Here is a 17,644-nt window from a genome sequence, read left to right as displayed (position 1 = left end):
CTTTGCGGAAGAAGAAATGGAAAATGGTCATTATCAAAAGACAAATAATCCCCTTCTATTTTACACAAATTACATTTACATCTGCTGGTGCTTGTCATAATTATATATCCATCTTTTAATTAAAAAATTAGTTACTCTAATTCAGTTTAAAAGGTTGTGACGAATTTTATCCGCATAAAATACTTTTTTTTAATAAAAATACTATTTGGACTAAATTGTAATAGTTTGAAAAAATTGAGGGAATCAACTGTCAAGATTTAATATACTTAGGCCTCCTTAAAAGAATTAAGCTTGATATCTCTCTCAATTAAGGTCTATTTTTTGTTTACTTCATTTAACCCAAGTTCAGTATTAATGTGCTTGGCCCGTCATTAATTATAATAAAAATATAATTAAAATTACGAAAGGATCTATCTCATCTTAATTCCATCGTACAAAGTAAACGAGTCCTTAAACTTTTGTTTTATTTTCTTATAGACTTGCCATTTATGAGCATTATAGCCATAGGCCATAGGGAATGGGCTTTGACTTTCTTCTTGAAACTGGGCCGAAATCTCTCAATATATGTCATGGGCATGTTTTATATTTGGCCCAATTTCCTTTCCAATCTTAACTCTACATATATCCCAGTAGCCAACACCCCTCCAACTCACCTAAACCCTAATTTCTGTTCCAGAGGTCTCCCAAAACCCTATAAAGCTTTTACCTTGAAGCTTCGGCACTCGCCCTCTGCGCTAGAATTCTCCGCCATCATGGTAACGTTTCCGCTTCAGTTTTCTATCCCAGTTCAAATAGTTGATGTTTATATGTACAGTTTTTCCCTAGATTTTTGGCGTAATGTATCTGTATGTTGTGTTTGTGTATAGACTGCCGAAGCTGTGAACCCGAAGGCATACCCGTTGGCAGATGCCCAGCTCACGATAACTATTCTGGACTTGGTTCAGCAAGCTGCCAATTACAAACAACTCAAGAAGGGTGCTAATGAAGGTGGGCTTTGATTTTTTTTTTTTAATTTATGAATTTATCAGGCTTTATTGTATTCTTTCAGTTTATGTGGTATTTTGACTCATGTGCTGCTGCTGAGTTGTAGAGACTGTTTGTTTTAATTGATTTATTGCAGCAACTAAGACTCTGAATAGAGGGATTTCCGAGTTCATCGTGATGGCGGCTGATACAGAGCCCCTCGAAATCCTTCTTCACCTTCCACTTCTTGCTGAAGATAAGGTAACTTTTTCTTGTAGGGCCATATCAAATTTCAAATGTGTTTGTGTTATTTTTTGCTTCTTGATGAGTTATGCGTGTCAGTAGAATGTGGATAGTCTGTGTGAAGATTGTTTAAGTGAGAAGTTGTGGTTTGTGCGAAGGGTTGAGTTCTGATTTTTGTTGAAATTTTGGTGGTAGTATATGTCGTTCTTGAATCTTGAGTGATGAAAGGAGTTATTGATTGGTTTCATCGTTCTCAAATTTTGTTGTGTATACTTGTGGTGATAAGATTTTGTATTGTTAGAATGTTGTGTGGTGATATGGTTTTGTATTGTTAGAATGTTGTGTAACTGGGATGTTAGTTTGCTGGTGATGGAGAAAAAAATTGCAATAAACAAAAGATGTGACGTGAAAATATTAAAAGTAAAGTGGTGTAACTACTATACTGAAGAACATGGGAGGGTTTCTCTCAGTGGATTTGGAAGGTTAGATAGTCTCCAATTGTTGTTGTGTTGTGTTATAAGTAGTGGAATGCACAGTTATTGTGAACGTGCACCAGATAATTCAGGTGTGTCAAAAGTTGTTATTTGATCATTCTCTGTTCCCTTCATATAAAACTTAAGTGGTGAAAATGCACTATAGTCATTTATATGTGCTAATAAGATCTTTCAACTGTTCAGAATTTATGTGATAATTGTCTTTTTTTTGCCTTTGTGATTTTGTTATAAAACTTACCACTTCTGGTATCATGTTTTCATTTACAAGGCCTTTCTGGTATATGACATAAGCTGTTTGTTATGATCCATCATACAATATTTAATGCATTCCATGACATTCCAAATAAAATTTGACAAATATGCGCAGCCATCTGTTTTGTCTTTTTTTTTTTCTTTTTTTAACAGACTGTCAACCGGAAGCATGCAATATGTGTAATTTATATCATTTGCCGACTATATATATATGGAGCTCTAATAGAATGATCCTCAGTTCTACTTTGCCTACTGCCTAGACCACAAAGCTTGATGCATTCCCTTGCAACTTTGGATGGTTTGCAGTATACTTCTAGTTCGAACAATTGGAAGTTATAACTGAATTTGACATCCTGGATATTTATAGTGTTTTTACATGTATCTTGTCTTAGCATAACATTAATACACATAAATGTGTATGCTTGTGCGTGTATTAATTAAGTAGCAATGAGGTAATTGAACCCAGACAGGTAGGGAGTTTATGACGATGTTTTATTGGTTAATTTGACAACTAAAATAATGATACTGTAATTGATTCTGATTGTTAATAATTTAGAGTCTGATTTGACAATTTTCTTGATGCACTTGGGAGTATCACAGTTGCCAGTGACAAAAATTTAACTGATCTTTCTTATATGATTGTAGAATGTGCCCTACGTTTTTGTGCCATCTAAGCAAGCTCTTGGTCGGGCATGCGGTGTTACCAGACCAGTTATTGCCTGTTCAGTCACTAGCAATGAGGGAAGCCAATTGAAATCTCAAATACAGCAATTGAAGGTAACCTTTGCCGATGGTTTTATATTTACTTGTAACCAAGATTTAATATCTCTATTTGATAGTTATCTGAATTTTCAAATCTCAAATTTTTGTCTAATGCAGGATGCCATTGAGAAGCTCCTGATCTGAGCGTGTAAAGCGTTTTCCAGCATGATGGGCCTCTGGTGCCACCCCCGAGGCTTTGACTGAGCGAGTTTCCCTGTGCATGGCTCGCTGTCTGTTTTCTGTTTTCCTTGACCTTTCTGTACCGTGATTCATAGAGTTCTATGTACTATTGGCACATGAATATGAGGATTCTTGCCCATTACTTATTATTATGTGGATTGTTATCTTATTCACTGAGTGAGTTTTCTGTCCTGTGGGATTCGATATATATTTCAATTGAGGTGTCGTTTTGAAGCGCTAACTGAAAAGGCATTCATCCAACTCGCTCTCCTTATTATTACTATCTTACTGTTGTTACAACAGTTGTGCCTGGGTATTCTGCCGGTTGAAATGAGTATACATGTGTAGAGTTGTTTAGTGTTGCAATAAGGGGTTCTGTCTTTCGTATTACATGCTGTGTGAATTTAGTTGTGCGACATTTTTATTCCCACAACAGCTTGATTAGAGTGTAATGATTAGCAGGTAATGGTTTATGAGTTGCAGTGTCATTTAATGGTTGGTAGATTAAAGCAACAACGTAGTTATTAGACAACAGTGTAGCGTTGAGAGAACAGAGAAGGGAAATAACATGGGAATCACTTCAAGTTTTCTACTTAAGACTACCCTCTTCTATATATTCCAATCTATATTTACACTTCACTTGTATATAAATTAATTTTTATGAATTTTGCAAATTTAAATAGCTTGATTAGTAATGGACGAGAGACATCAAGGTAGGACGCTCAACACAACAATCCTCCTTAAACTGAAAGGTTATGGGCAGCACAACAGTTCTCCTTGAATTGGCATCCAACACAACAATTTTCTCCTTAAATTGACATTCAACACAACAATTTTCTCCTTAAATTGACATTCAACACAACAATCTTCTTTAAACCAAAGCTCCTCATGACGTGAGTTTGTAGCTATTAAGATGTAAAATATAGCAAAATTATTAATCTACTGTTTAAATTGATTTGATTTTGATTGCTTTTGAATTGTCTGATGTTATATAGACATGAACAACAATAGAGGCCATGCATGCATGTGCTTAGCATATGGGTTAAGGTTTAACCATACTTTAATTTAATCAAACGCAGAAAGAGAAAATTAATGATGTAATTAAGAGAGGAGACATGTGGTAGTTGTTGGAATCATATAATTAAAGTTGGGAGTGCTGCTGTTTCTGTCTAATCACTCAGCTTTTAAAAATCAAAGAAATGGTGCAAAGGGGAGGTGGGTGGGGGGGCTGTCTTTTGAGTTGGGCCATTGCTTTATCTTACTCGGCACTTTCTTCAACCCATGTGCCACCTACATCATATTTCTCACAATTTGAATTAATTACAATATCTTTTTAAATTAATTTAATTTTTTTAATTTAAAAAGAGTTAACTACATTTGGAGTTCCTGTGAAAATGTAAAATTATATTTTTTAAAATAATTTTGAAATTACATTTATACCCTATATAAAAGACTTTCGTTTACACCTAACTTCCTTCCATTAGAGTTTAAACAAAAACGTTGATGTTAGCAAAATGAATTATATAGAATTTTTAGTTTCTCCTCACATTTAATATTTACAGTATATTTTTGTATTTACATATAGAGCGAGTTTAATATTATTACCTTTTTTTTATAAGTACAATGTTATTACATGAGAATGTCGAACAAGGAGTAAAATGAAAAATTAACATAAGTTTTTTGTTAACATCAGTGTTTTTCATCGGAACTCTAACATAAGGGGGTCTAATGTAAACAATAAGTTTTCGGATGAGATGTAAGTGTACTCATATAACTTTTTGGGGCGAAATATAATTTTGTATTTTTTGAGATAGTTTAAATATAAAATTAACCCAATTTAAAATCATGAAAGAAGTTATTCGGAATTTATGAATTATAATTTCTTTCGGAAACAATAAGGATTAGTAATGTAGAACATGAATTTCAGGGGTGTTTGTGTAGTTCTTTATATTTATCATTTTTTTTTTAAATGTTCAAATCTAAAAGAGAATTTATGTATCTATATGCATAAAAACACACTCAACTTTTTGAAGGTTGTTACCTTTGCATGAAAAGTATAATTAGAAATTTAGACCCAAAATAGAGTTATGTAAGTTGAGATGTCATATATTTCACAGTTAGGTGGGGGTGGGGTGCAAATTTTGAAACTTTGCTCAACCCTAAGGTCACTTTGATGTTGGGGAAATATAGCCCACAACTTTATGTTACAAAATTGATATTATATTTGGTATTTTATTTTTATATGTATAAAATTCACTTTATATATATATATTATTTAAAGATAATATTTATATGGTTATAACATAAAATATAGAAGTTTTACAAAATTATAAATATACCCATTATTTTTTATGGAATTATAAATGCCTCCGTAAAATAGCAAATACATTCCCTATTTAATAGTAAAATTTTACACGAACACTCCCTAAAGTACACACCAACAATATTTCACATTGCAACTATCTCAAATAGCTCCTCACCAACAATATCTTGGTGTGTGTGGCTTTCCTCCTACACCTTCTAATTCTATCTTTTTGGGCATATGTCATAAATTACCTTAGGACAAAGGGAGGTCCCATGTTTTTCAAATTCTTGCATTTTTTTGTTTGGACATAACAAAATCTAATTCTCCCAATTATTTTTATGCTGTCTTGTCTCAACTTATAACCAAAATCTGATCAATTTTGATTTGAAATTGTAGTATACTATACTCTCTTTGTTCCAAAAAGATCCATATTTTACAAGTTTTGCTAGAAAATTAAATATGAGAATTCGGGATTTTGGCCAATTTCTTTAATTGTGGTCGTTTAATTATTAAAAACGTAAAACTTATAGAAAATTTAAATAAAACGACGTACATTGAGCAAGAACCAATGAAGTTTGCGTATAATTTGAATGTTTTTCGTAATTTTTATGCTGAAATAAAATTTAAGTATGGGAAATAGAGTGTGGAATTAAATAACTCTTATTAATCATATACTACATAGAAAATTAAATCAACAAACACAAGCAAATCCAATATTATTACAATGACAATGAATTAAAATACAAATTCTAAAAAATGGAAAAACACATTTTTTTTAATAAAAAAAAAAAGAAACTGAAAATAGGAAATGCTAAAAATTCTACTTCAATAAGAAGTGAAGATTGATGAACAACATAATAATTATTTCAGAAGAGAAGAGCAAAAGCCATGGCAGCAAAGGAGGCGAAGAAAGTGGGGATGAAGAGGGTGGCGTCGGAGGTCGGGGCGGGTGCAGGAGCGTCGGCGGCGGACACGCCGTTGACGGCGGAGAGCATGACGATCATCAATGCAACTGCTACCATCTTCATCTTCATGGCCTCCATTTGTGTCTGTGTATATGTACTCTTCAAAGGGAAGATGTATATACGTATAGGTGTATGTATAGATATACACACAGAGAAATGTGTGAATGTGTGTGTGTAGAGAGAGGGAATGGAGGTGTAATCGTGATGTGTGGTGCAGATGGGGGGGGGTTTATATATACAGCAGATGCAGAACAGCTACAAGATGGGCAGCTGCCCCACAAGATTTTTTTTATCATTTTCTCTTCTTCTATTTCTATTTTCTTTTTCCTTTCCTACTTTTTTTTTTTTTAATAATTACATATGAGAAATTTGAATGACATTTATGGCAAATAATATTAATTCATTATAATTTTGAAGTAAAAATAATTTATAAATTATAATACAGAAAATAATACATTTTTTATAATATAGAGCAGACAATACCTCACGTCATGAGACATCGATAATGCTGCACGTCCCATCATTAATTAGTATTGAAAAAATTGCAGTTTTCTGATTTCATTTGGGTTGGTTTTGAGTATTTTTATGAGGTGGAAATTATTTGAAACCAGTAGTTTTAAATATTGTATAATAACAAAAAGATATAGTATGTTAGAAATAGTTAATTATATGAAGTGACAGAGTGTCCAAAGGTGGAACACAAGCTGTCTATGTCGTCAAAGCTTTTGGTTTTGGACTAGTTTTCACTATGATTTAAGCAACAATTAAGTTGTACTTCACGCTTTTGTTGTTGTACCTAACGCTATTATGTTGTAACCTTGTACTTATACTCCCTCCTCCATCACAAATTGTACTATGCTCTTTCTTAAGTTGAAATTAGATGAAGGGATTTAAATTTGGGAAAGGGATTTAGATAGAATAATTTAAATGAATTTAATATTAATTCAATATAGAATTTACCTAAATAGTGGAGAAAATAATTCCAATTTCCAAATAGATGCTAAATTTTTTTTAAGTTTATTGAAATTTAAAATTATCTAAATAAGTCAGATAAATTTAAAATTTGAAGCTATCGAATCCTTCAATTCAAACACAACTTTATATGATTCTAATAGTAGAGCTAACTTGTACAATTTATTAATAGTTAAGAGACTATATTTTCAAACGTAATTAAAATTTCGTCAAAGTAAAAGACACTTGAAATCAACAAAAGATCTTATATCACACTTTCGTATCACACTTATGCGTTTATGGGATACAAATTCACTTTCAAATTATAATATTTAATTTTTAAAAAAGACAGATCAATTATGTATTTATGTGATACGAAAGTGTGATAAAAGATCTGTATGCCCTGAAACTACATCATAAGGCATGGTTATAATAGTTTTGGGCCCCACTCTGAGTGCTTGTTCTGGGCCCATATCAATATTCCTAAGATGGAGTTTAAACGGGCCCAACAATAATGGGCTCTGCAAAAGGTCCAGTGAAAGAGCATGTGAGAATCACGTGACTCAATTCCCCCCCGACGCTCCATATTACCCGGGCCAGTTGGAGGGAAACCCATCCAGCCGTCCATTCAACAACCGACGGCCAGGATTGTTTTACCCTTAATCCCACTCCATCTTGGGGACTCCCTTTTTTGCCTTCTTAAAAAAAACTCACAAAATGAGGCTTAAGACTACACACACAAAGATGAGATTGTTGCATCACAATTCACAGCAAAAGAGCCAAGTTTCCATTCCATTGACACAGAAAATATAAATCTGTAGCATTGAGAAAATCTTTACCTTTTGACATAGTTTTATCATTTTTTTATCCTAAGTTGCAACCCTTTTACCAAGAAAAATCATATTCTTTGAGCTGTTCTTCAAACAAAGCTCTCTCTCAATCTTGTAATCTCTCTCTCTCTCTCTCCCTCTCTCTCCCTCTCTCTCTCTTTGTTGCAGTTTCCCTTTTGCTGCATGGGGTTGTGTTGATTATATTGTTGTTAGATTCTTCAGTATAGGGTGAATTTCGGACATTCTTGATAGGTACTGTTATCTACCTCAGATCTTGAGGTGGGTTTGACTTTTCATCCTCTTCTTCTATTTCCATTATATTTTTAGATGTTTATCTGCATTTTCTTGGTTTATTACTCCAAAAATCTCAAATGGGGTGCTTTAAATTTTGTTAATGCTGCAGATTTTTGCATACAGAAATGGATAAGTTGCAGTGGGGGAATAGAAAGAGGCTGAGGTGTGTAAAAGTAAAAGACTCATCCTTGAATGGAAAATCAGATGGAGGTGGCGGCGGCGGCGGGGGTGGGGCTGTTGTGAAGAAGAAAATCACTTCAAGAGTGGTGGATAATAACAACAGTAATAATGTCCATAGCAGTAGTAAAGATGGGCATGCTCTTCCTCCAGTCCCATCTCCTCATCGCCCTAACAGGTGACAAGATTTAGCCCATGAAATGATTCAAAGTTTGAATCTTTCTTGACTTTTTGACGTTTCCTATTGCCATTATTGATTTTTCTTTAATGCTTTTTGCTTGATTATTAATTTTTGGGTATATTGATAACTGGAGCAAAGTAAAGATGGATTCTTGGATTTGTTCTCTGTTGGGTTTTGTAAATGGTGTTTAGTTAATTTTCCATTCTAAGTTGCTTAATAAAGGAGGGTGCTTCAGATAATTCTTCTATTGTTCACTCTTTTCGTTGCCTTTTTAATTTTATGTGTTTTTTGGTTTCTGTAATGTTGTTGTCATGCAAAGATCATCAGATTTGAGTTCAGTATCTGATGAAAGAAGAACTTGTGGGAATTCTTCATGAGTTTGTTGTAGTGATTGTTAGATCCACACGGCTATTTTATTGTTAGAAAAGCTAGTTGGAAAAGGTTAAAATGAGCAATCAGGTCCTTGGGATGGGAAACAACTTCGATTTCAGCTTAATACACTGCATGGAAGAAAAGAATATCTGGGATAACAACTGTCTTTTGGCCAAGTATTGTTCTTCAGCTAAAAACACAAAAGATTTAGAAATAATCAGAAATGCAAGCTGATAGCTTTCACAAATTGAGAGTAATCATTTTTCACTTACTTTACTTCAGGGAATTGGGGATGAGTAGATCCACTGCCAATGACAGCCGAAAAGCATCAGCGTCCTTATCACCTGAGAAGGAGGACAGGTATTATACGACGAGGGGATCGGGCGGATTTGATGTTAGTAGCAAGGCGTTGTTTGCAAACCCAAAGGAGGAAAATAGGAAGATCGTTTGGCCAAAGTTGCTAATAACACTTTCAAGTAAAGAAAAAGAGGAAGATTTCATGGCGATGAAAGGCTGCAAACCGCCTCAAAGGCCCAAGAAACGGGCCAAGTTGATCCAAAGAACCATATTAGTGAGTTTTTCATTTGATAAAGGTGTTTGAACAGCAAGAGGAATTTTTATGTTTTTGATGTCTAAATTAGTATTGAGATGTGATAGAAACCCGTCTTCTCTGCTTATGTAGTTGGTCAGCCCTGGTGCATGGTTAACAGATTTGTGCCAAGAGAGGTACGAAGTGAGGGAGAAGAAGACTTCCAAGAAGGTATCTATTTCATTTCAATTTGATATTTTCCCTAATATACGTGGATTGCATCATTCTCTTTTCTGATTCTATTGTGAACCTTTTCAGAAACCCAGAGGATTGAAAGCTATGGGAAGCATGGAAAGTGACTCCGAATGATAGGTTTGCTCCTAGAGGAACAAAGAGGCGGATAAACAGGAAGTTTTGGTTTCATTTTTGCGATATGCAGACGGAGTAGAAATCCCAGGTGGGCTCTTTGATTTGTTTGATAGAAAATGTTACTCTTGAGCATAGACCGGGAGGGGGGGGGGGTCTTCTAGCGAGATAGCGACATTATGCTGGTGAAGTTTCGCCAACATCTCTGTTATGAACACTCCCGTTTATGGGGTTGTACCTCGACTGTAACATGCTAGTGCATTTGCACGAAGCCTTCTTCATGAAAAAGGTTTCTTTTTAATCCGGTCGATACAATTGAGTGCATATACAGTTTGCTTACACTCTCAAATGGTGATAACCTCTTGAGATACACTGCTGCCAGGGTGGTTACAGCTCTTTGAATTCAGCACATTTTGGAGCTTTTTACGTGGATTCTAATGTATCCCATCAAACAGAAGCCACAGAGAATATAGGGCAGATGGCACTTTATCCTCTCAAATTTCATCAAACTTGAGAGCATTTCCAGGCTAAATTTTTTGCTTTTCATTCGCTCTCGTTATGCAACTCAAGGTGTTGGATTTTGGCCACTATACAACATTGATGCTGGCATGTTTCTCATATCGATTGTAAACGAGGAATTTATGTAATTTATTAGACTTAAAATGCCTCCTTTTTCTAAATGGCATAGTTTTGTGGTGACAAGATTAGGGTTAGAAGAAAGAAAGTGAGACCAAACTTTGATGCAATGGATGTCCTACCGAATCTACAAAAGTAAAAGTTGGCAAAAGCCAATTGGTCATAGTGAAACCAATCCCTACCAATTGGCCACTTTGTCTTGGACTGCTTCAACACTCTATTCAAGTGGAACACTATAAAACCATATACACCCCACCATTCCCAACCTTACAATTAGAATCATAACAATCCATCACTGGAGCTTTGCAGCTCCAGCACCCACATACCCCAACCTAACTATGGAGGAACGCTATAATGTCGCCATCATTATCCACACCAAATGTTCCGTTCCAAATCTCATACTTTACGATTAGAATCATAACACCGACTACATTTTGCAACCTCAACGCCTAGACGGGCTTGTTTTGTGCTAACCGGCTTCACCATCCACTTAGAATGGTTTTACGCTGATTCACCTACACCGGTATTGGTTTGGCCACGGCCACGCAATTGCTGCTAGGATAGAGGCTCTAATACCATTTAAAATGAGTATAGGAAAATAGCACATTGTTGTCCTATAATATGAATATGAATGTGGGATCAAGATCACAAGTATGAGTAAAGCCAAATGGTGGGCCTGGGCCTTGTGATCACTAGAATGGGACTGGACCCTATGTATGGTGAATTGGGCAGCCCATTATTTCGTGGGAAGCAAAAGAAATGGGCCTCTCAACCTCATCCTTTGACTTTACTTTTGGGCTTGTAATTTGAATTTTAATGACCACATAATTAACTTTTTATGATATTGCAGAGGGTTTGATAATTTTTTTTTAAAAAAAAAGGAAAGGCTAAAAATTCAAAAATAAAATATTAGAAACTCATATGCTCTTTGGAAAAAACCAAGAGAGTTCCAATTATATTTTGAATTTTTAAATTGCATGATAAGTTGAAATTATTTTTTGGTAATATTAATTATGGAATTGAAACTTTTAATACAATTCATATATTATTTTATCCAACGAGTTTTTAAAAATTATTTTAAAATAAAATATAGCATCTTTCAAGAGTATCTTATAAATGTGTGATCTTATAGGACTTTTTTCTAAACAAATTTAACCAAACACAATCTAAATCCCACACACCCTGAGGTCATTTGAGTTATTTAATTTGCACATATAAATTTCTAGTATTTAATGATGTAAAAGTCGCATTCTTATTTAAAAATAAAACTTGCAAACCAGGGAAAAGATTCTTGGGAGCACCCAAAATCAAGAGGATTTAAATAGTCCCCACCTTTCATTTTGTGGGGTCTATAATAAATCACCAAACTATTTATAATGGAAATTAGTCAAAATTGAGAGGGAGTATTTGTAAAAATTTCTAGTTTTAGAAAAGTGTATATCATAAAGGGCGAATGTTTAAAAAAAATTAAAATTAAGATATTTTTAGTGCTTATAAGATGTTTATTTTAATATAAAGATAAGTTCTTGAAGTGTTTGTATAAAACAAAATTATGAAATTTATAGAATATCAGTGATGACAATAATATAAATAAAGTTCCTAACATCTTATTTTTGAATCTTATAATCTCTTAATCCGAAAATTTTACCAAATATTTTTTAATAATTTATGAGATATTTTGAAAAGCTTATAAGCTCGTAAAAGACACTCAAAGTTGAAAGTCACAACATAATTAAAAGTTTAAGTGTCAAATAATTAAAAGTGATTTTTTTTTTTATTTTTTTTGTAAAAAGTAGTGAAAAGTAGAAATAATCTAGATAATTCTAAAAAAAACAAAACCCATGAGGGGGGCAATCTAAATGTCAATCCTAAAAGTAGTTTAAACCCATGAAAATGGGCATAATGGAGAGGAGCTTTGCATATAAATAAAGGGAAGTGAAGAAAAACAAACCTAAAAAATTGAAGGAGTGGTGGATGCATTGTGGGCTCTTTGCATAAAGGCAAATGCACTAAGAATCCAAAGACTAGAAAAGTACTTTCTTCCCACTCACATGCAAATCTCATCCCTATCTTTTTCAAACACACACCACAATCAAGACTGCCCCACCCCCCACTCCAGTCCAAGAAAAGAAAGCAATGTTACCACAAATTTGGCAGAGAGGACAGCTTTTCCATTACTAGAAGAATTTATTATTGTTTTGATGTCTAAATGAAATTGTTCTTTCTTTGGCAAGAACCACAGAGCAGCTCTCTTCATTCATCTGATTCAGTAGAAATAAAATACAGAGAAAATAACAAAAGGCCTGTTTCTCTATAGATTTTTCTTCAAGAAACTTGGCCAATTCACTTACATGGACAACTTCTCCAAGGAAAACACAAAGGATCAAAAATTTCCACTGCATTTACTGAACAAAAACCTAAGGAAAACCAAGAGAAGGGGGAGAAGAAAGGAAAAATAGAAGGGTATACATAGAGACATAGCTAGGCAAGTTCAGACTACACTGAATGATACAAATCCTTCCTTCTCAGAAGGATCATCTTTTCTCTTTTTTTTTTTTTTTTTCCCCTTGTTTTTTTGATGTCGATTCGTCCTTTTTAAGTTCACTGGCAATTGGGATTTCTACCAGGGCCGCCGTAGTAAAAGTAGTGTCCCCAATCTCCGTTGCTGCCTGTTTGAACATCGTAGCAGTTAGATTGCTCAGCAAAAGTGCCAAGTTCTTTGGGAGCCTTAAGGTTGTTGGAGCTGTCAACGACTTGAATGTTCCTGAAATAGCTCGATTTGCCGAATCCCTCTTCTGGGAAATGGCCACTGCCCATTTGAGTTGAGGTGTGCTGCCCATCCGGCTCTGAGTTGACTACTTCCCCACCCCATTCAATCATCGAAGCACTATCCGCCAAGTAGGAGAACAAGAAAGATGGCCAGTAGCCTAATACATAGTCACTGCCAAACTGCATCCACCAGTTCCCCTCCTTTGGATCCTATGATGGAGTAGATAATCAAAGAAAACAGTGAGTACACTATAAAATCAAAACTTAAAAGGCCCTTAATTGTCGATGAACTTAGAAATGAGCCATCAAATGTAACAACTATGGATAATTACACAGACGCCCCAAAGGTCTGGCCATAGTATGAAAATAAAGTATCTCAATTTTGAAAGTTTAAAGCTGCACATCCTACATTCGTGTTTTATATTGCAGATTCGAGGGCTGGAGGAGGATTTGTAACGTAAAACATGACTGCAAAGGATGCATTGTAATTATTGAAGAATCATGGGTCTTTTTGCAATAATCTGAAACCTTAACTGTAATTATTCCTTAAGAGGAAAAGATATCTAGGTAAAGAAAATTGCTATGATATAATAACATATTCAGTCACCTTTTCCAGAACAAATATTATATCAAGATCTCATCTTTTAATGGGATTTAGCTAATAAACTATGATTAGTGCCCAACACCTACAAGAGTGCAGTGTGGGGTGGATTTGGATTTTACCTTCCAGACAAGAATGCTAATATCATATTGAGAATTCCTAAATGCAGAAACAGGAGAGATGCTTGCACCCATTGCAATTTCACTGTTGACTTGAATAAAGCCAGAGCAGAGAAGATTGTAGCAACCAGTTGCTTGATATGCATCACTCTGCAATTATAAGTGTTTGCAAGTTAGAAAATCACTTGAAAAACAATTTCAAAAATGGTCCTTTATTTTACAGAAAATTAAGTAAAGTAGCAGCAAAAGTTTGTGAACTTACGGTCCAGTAAGTGAAGAGCCTAGTATTGTTGTCACCATAGAGATCGGGGCTCACCTGAAAACATTATGCACCAATCCGTCATGTACCACTACTACAACAAATTAAGCTTCAAGGCTATTCTTGCCAATAATGGGGATAATTACACTTAACACCACTGAAATTTAGACATATTATAACAGAAACTTCTCAGTTTTGAAACACCAATTCACCTTCCACAACCATGTGTTACATAATAGATTCCGTTGAAGACAGAATGGCTAGGGATAATCTATAATATAACACATGATTGTAGGGAGTATCAGTGTATTTTCTCAAAAGAAAACAAGGGATTTTTCACTAGAGTTGGATTTTTATCAGCCAAAGTAATACCTGCCAACCAGCTTCAATGCTGTTAAGATCTTCACCAAAAGAACCACCTAAAACCCAAATCTGAGACAAGCTGAACTCATTAGGCTGTTGTATTTTAGGTTCCCAAACATTGATGGTCGCCTTTGCTCCATAGTACTTGTCCCCTTCAACATATGCTATGGCATGCTGGTTAACAGAAAACATCACTTCAGCAAGAGGAGAACTCATCCATGAAAAACATTCACAAGATAAAGAAACAAGTATAAAACTACATTCTTGAGGTAAAACTTATTTATGCGTTTTGTAGTGTAAAAATGCTCTCTTTCCTGTTCTGCTCCAATTACCTGATGACCACTTTGATTTATGAGGTCAGGATCAGCAGACCTGGGCTTGGGGATGCTTCTATGCTTCTTCTTTCCATATCTTTTCACAGAGCTTGCTCTTAGAACATCTTCTTTCTTTGTTCTCCTAATGGGAATGGTGTCCTCGGGGCACTTGCCATTCATGTGCCAAAGCTGAGTTATCGGGTTTGTTCTTTCTTCAGGCTTTTCTGAAATCTTGTTCTCATCAAAAAGCCCTTCTGGATGGTAACTAGGCCTCATCTAAATGAAAAGAAACAATATCCAGAGTAAGAATTACAACGCAAAAGATTATACCTGATCCTGTGGAGATATAAAGAAAAGTTCATAAAGATATTAAAAGAAAATGGACCTGGATTTTGTGGTCTTTGAGAAAAGGGTGATCAAAAGCTGGCTGATGAGAGATGTGCACACAGTCAATGATATCCCCATCTGGGCTCTGTTTCAATCATCACATGTAAATGAGATCTTTACATTGCTGAATAACCAACTTCAAACCAAGAAAATCTATCCTTCAAGAACCCAGAAAAGGTAACACTAATACAAAAAAAGGTAAAGAAAATGGGACTAAAATCAAGGAAAGGAAATAATAAAATAAATAATAAAAGTCGTTGAAGCTTTAATAGCCCATTATTCATGAAGAAACCAGAGAAGAACCCTCACATTTATGAACTGCTAATGAGTTGAGAAGAAAATGTAGGAAAATGAATGGATTCTGAGCAAGAATAGGTGGCAAGCAGAACTTTGCCAATATACAACAACTGAGTGCTTAGTGCTTACTGAAAGAACCAAGAATCACAAATATAAACCAAACTCACCCCAGCAGCCCCTCACCCCAACAAAAATAAAATAAATAAGTTTTTTTTTAAAAAAAAAGGGCCCTTTGCCCACATTCGTGATCTACAAATCAGAAAAGGCTTAAAATGAAAATGTAAATGCACCTCAATGGTTTTAATGGGAGGCTTATTGAGCCTGTTCAAGTGTTTCTGAACTTGAAGCTTCTGTCTTGAAGCAGACAGCCTCCTGGCGCAAGATAGCGAGATCAACTCACATAAGCATAGCAAGAGGAGCACCGCTTCCAACTTCCTCCTCCGGTGGCCATTGCTAAAACGAACAGAGCCCATTACAGTAATCAACTACCACTGCAAACAGCCCAAAACCCAACTCAGAAAGATTCAATCTTTCAGCACAGGACGCTTAGCTTAGAGCAACAGCAGCAGCCCGAGATTCAATCAAGCTAACCCACCATGACTACCACCCAAAAAACAGAAAGAGCTCCAGCTTCTGCTTATCCTACGCACCCCCCTTCTTCTTCTTCTTTTGGAGCTGCAGTGTTCAGCCACTGAGAGAAGTGACGTCTCCCTCTCTCTCTCTAATGTCTCTTTCTCTCTCTTCCCACTGATGGGTTGCTTCGAAAAATCCAAACGCAAGTGCAGGGAAAGATGTCTGTGCTCTCATTCAAGAACTTTATACTAACCAATAATTTAGTGGTGGACTGATTTTTTAATACTAATTGATTGGGAGAAATTCGGCCTTTTCTTAAACACGAGGGGCAAAAAAGGGACGGTGGAAAAGTGGGAAAGTGGAGAATTTGGTGTTTGCCCTTGGCATTTGAAATTTGTAGGTTTTAGATTACTTATTTGCCCCTTGTTTCCGTTTTATTTACCAAATACCCCCCACTCATCTGCCACCACTGCTGAAATTAACTGCTTGATTATTGATGAATTATGCTTGCTTTATATTATTTTATTTTATTTTACCAATCCCTTTTTAGGGATGCATTTATTTGTAGTATTAAATAAAATTAAATATAAAATTTTCATTACATACATCTTTATTGTATATCATAGATGATTGAAATTTTTATCCATGTCTAAATATTAATTAAAATATCATATTTAGCCCGATACATCTTCACATGTTAATACATATAAGGTAGTATATGTTCACCCGTACGAGAGTACCTTGATCAAAAATTATTTATTTGGCTTGCAATAAATTAATAACAAATCAATTGGGGCAAATATGAATTTACATTCTACTTTTTTACTAATACGAACAAATTCGAGAATGTGATTAACCGGATATTGATTTGTTAGATAAAAATAAATTTTAAAATTATTATATATAATTTTTTAAATTGTAGAAATTTAAATATAATTACACCAACTCTCATAAATACAGCATAATTATTCATATTAATCATAAAATTAAATATTTCAAGTTTCTAGAACTAAGGAGCAAGCATCCAATGATGAAACATGAATCCTAGTCTAGAAACTATGATTATGTGATATTACCTTACCATTTTATTCTTCAACTTAATCAACAATGATTATTGCTTAATTCATGCTCACCCAACTTAGCCCATCAATTTTATGCATTTGCATTATGAATTCTTGTGAATCCAAATGTCATTATTATTATTTTTATTCAAATATAATTATCTTATAATCAATTATGCGGTCGCGGCCTTAAATCCTGAAAAATATAGCATCATTTTAATGAAATATGTCTCTTATTTCACTTTAATTATGATTTTCTTTATTTCCTAAAGTGAAAGCGATGAGCTGTACTTTTTGAGTAAATCAATTGTAATCATCAATATCAAATATCTATATCCAGCAACTACTCATAATTATGACAATCATACAATATCAGTTATATATATATAAAAAAATAAAAT

At 34.5% G+C, this 17,644-nt stretch overlaps 4 protein-coding genes across 6 annotated transcripts; 2 read left to right on the top strand and 2 right to left on the bottom strand.

Moving 5' to 3' along the window:
• LOC105170591 (NHP2-like protein 1) lies at positions 613-3,118 on the top strand. Its single transcript, XM_011091416.2, has 5 exons — positions 613-755; positions 867-987; positions 1,121-1,224; positions 2,598-2,729; positions 2,832-3,118. Exons 1-5 carry the CDS (start codon positions 753-755, stop codon positions 2,856-2,858), a joined length of 387 nt encoding a protein of 128 aa, XP_011089718.1. The 5' UTR covers positions 613-752; the 3' UTR covers positions 2,859-3,118.
• On the bottom strand, positions 6,012-6,385 carry LOC105170854 (arabinogalactan peptide 14-like). Its single transcript, XM_011091777.2, has one exon. The coding sequence runs from the start codon at positions 6,240-6,242 to the stop codon at positions 6,066-6,068; it is 177 nt and encodes a 58-aa protein (XP_011090079.1). The 5' UTR covers positions 6,243-6,385; the 3' UTR covers positions 6,012-6,065.
• On the top strand, positions 7,838-10,172 carry LOC105170590. Of its 2 annotated transcripts, none has more exons than XM_011091415.2 (5): positions 7,838-8,197; positions 8,349-8,594; positions 9,252-9,540; positions 9,652-9,729; positions 9,817-10,172. In XM_011091415.2, exons 2-5 carry the CDS (start codon positions 8,365-8,367, stop codon positions 9,865-9,867), a joined length of 648 nt encoding a protein of 215 aa, XP_011089717.1. In that variant the 5' UTR covers positions 7,838-8,197; positions 8,349-8,364; the 3' UTR covers positions 9,868-10,172. The 2 variants fall into 2 exon arrangements, with proteins under 2 accessions (XP_011089717.1, XP_011089715.1); XM_011091413.2 differs by having other exon boundaries at positions 7,838-8,224.
• On the bottom strand, positions 12,793-16,405 carry LOC105170589. Of its 2 annotated transcripts, XM_020696759.1 has the most exons (8): positions 16,205-16,405; positions 15,900-16,100; positions 15,311-15,397; positions 14,944-15,201; positions 14,621-14,785; positions 14,252-14,305; positions 13,993-14,139; positions 12,793-13,479 (listed from the first exon to the last, which is right to left on the bottom strand). In XM_020696759.1, exons 2-8 carry the CDS (start codon positions 16,080-16,082, stop codon positions 13,102-13,104), a joined length of 1,272 nt encoding a protein of 423 aa, XP_020552418.1. In that variant the 5' UTR covers positions 16,083-16,100; positions 16,205-16,405; the 3' UTR covers positions 12,793-13,101. The 2 variants fall into 2 exon arrangements, with proteins under 2 accessions (XP_020552418.1, XP_011089714.1); XM_011091412.2 differs by having other exon boundaries at positions 15,900-16,405.

Source organism: Sesamum indicum, linkage group LG9, assembly GCF_000512975.1.
Source record: "Sesamum indicum cultivar Zhongzhi No. 13 linkage group LG9, S_indicum_v1.0, whole genome shotgun sequence".
Classification (NCBI taxonomy): Eukaryota; Viridiplantae; Streptophyta; class Magnoliopsida; order Lamiales; family Pedaliaceae; genus Sesamum; species Sesamum indicum.
Note: the sequence above shows the minus strand (reverse complement) of the source record. Positions and strands in the feature narration are given on the sequence as shown.

Bases quoted from the DNA above. Each gene is read 5' to 3' on its own strand.
- LOC105170590 (XM_011091415.2), top strand. From the start codon at position 8,365: ATGGATAAGTTGCAGTGGGGGAATAGAAAGAGGCTGAGGTGTGTAAAA. The intron at 9,541-9,651 runs GTGAGTTTTTCA...CTGCTTATGTAG, and splicing joins TGATCCAAAGAACCATATTA to TTGGTCAGCCCTGGTGCATG. The intron at 9,730-9,816 runs GTATCTATTTCA...GAACCTTTTCAG, and splicing joins AGAAGAAGACTTCCAAGAAG to AAACCCAGAGGATTGAAAGC.
- LOC105170589 (XM_011091412.2), bottom strand. From the start codon at position 16,082: ATGGGCTCTGTTCGTTTTAGCAATGGCCACCGGAGGAGGAAGTTGGAA. The intron at 15,202-15,310 runs GTCCATTTTCTT...CTTTTCATTTAG, and splicing joins TCAAAGACCACAAAATCCAG to ATGAGGCCTAGTTACCATCC. The intron at 13,480-13,992 runs GTAAAATCCAAA...ACTCCATCATAG, and splicing joins TTAGCATTCTTGTCTGGAAG to GATCCAAAGGAGGGGAACTG.
- LOC105170854 (XM_011091777.2), bottom strand. From the start codon at position 6,242: ATGGAGGCCATGAAGATGAAGATGGTAGCAGTTGCATTGATGATCGTC.
- LOC105170591 (XM_011091416.2), top strand. The intron at 988-1,120 runs GTGGGCTTTGAT...GATTTATTGCAG, and splicing joins CAAGAAGGGTGCTAATGAAG to CAACTAAGACTCTGAATAGA. The intron at 1,225-2,597 runs GTAACTTTTTCT...ATATGATTGTAG, and splicing joins CACTTCTTGCTGAAGATAAG to AATGTGCCCTACGTTTTTGT.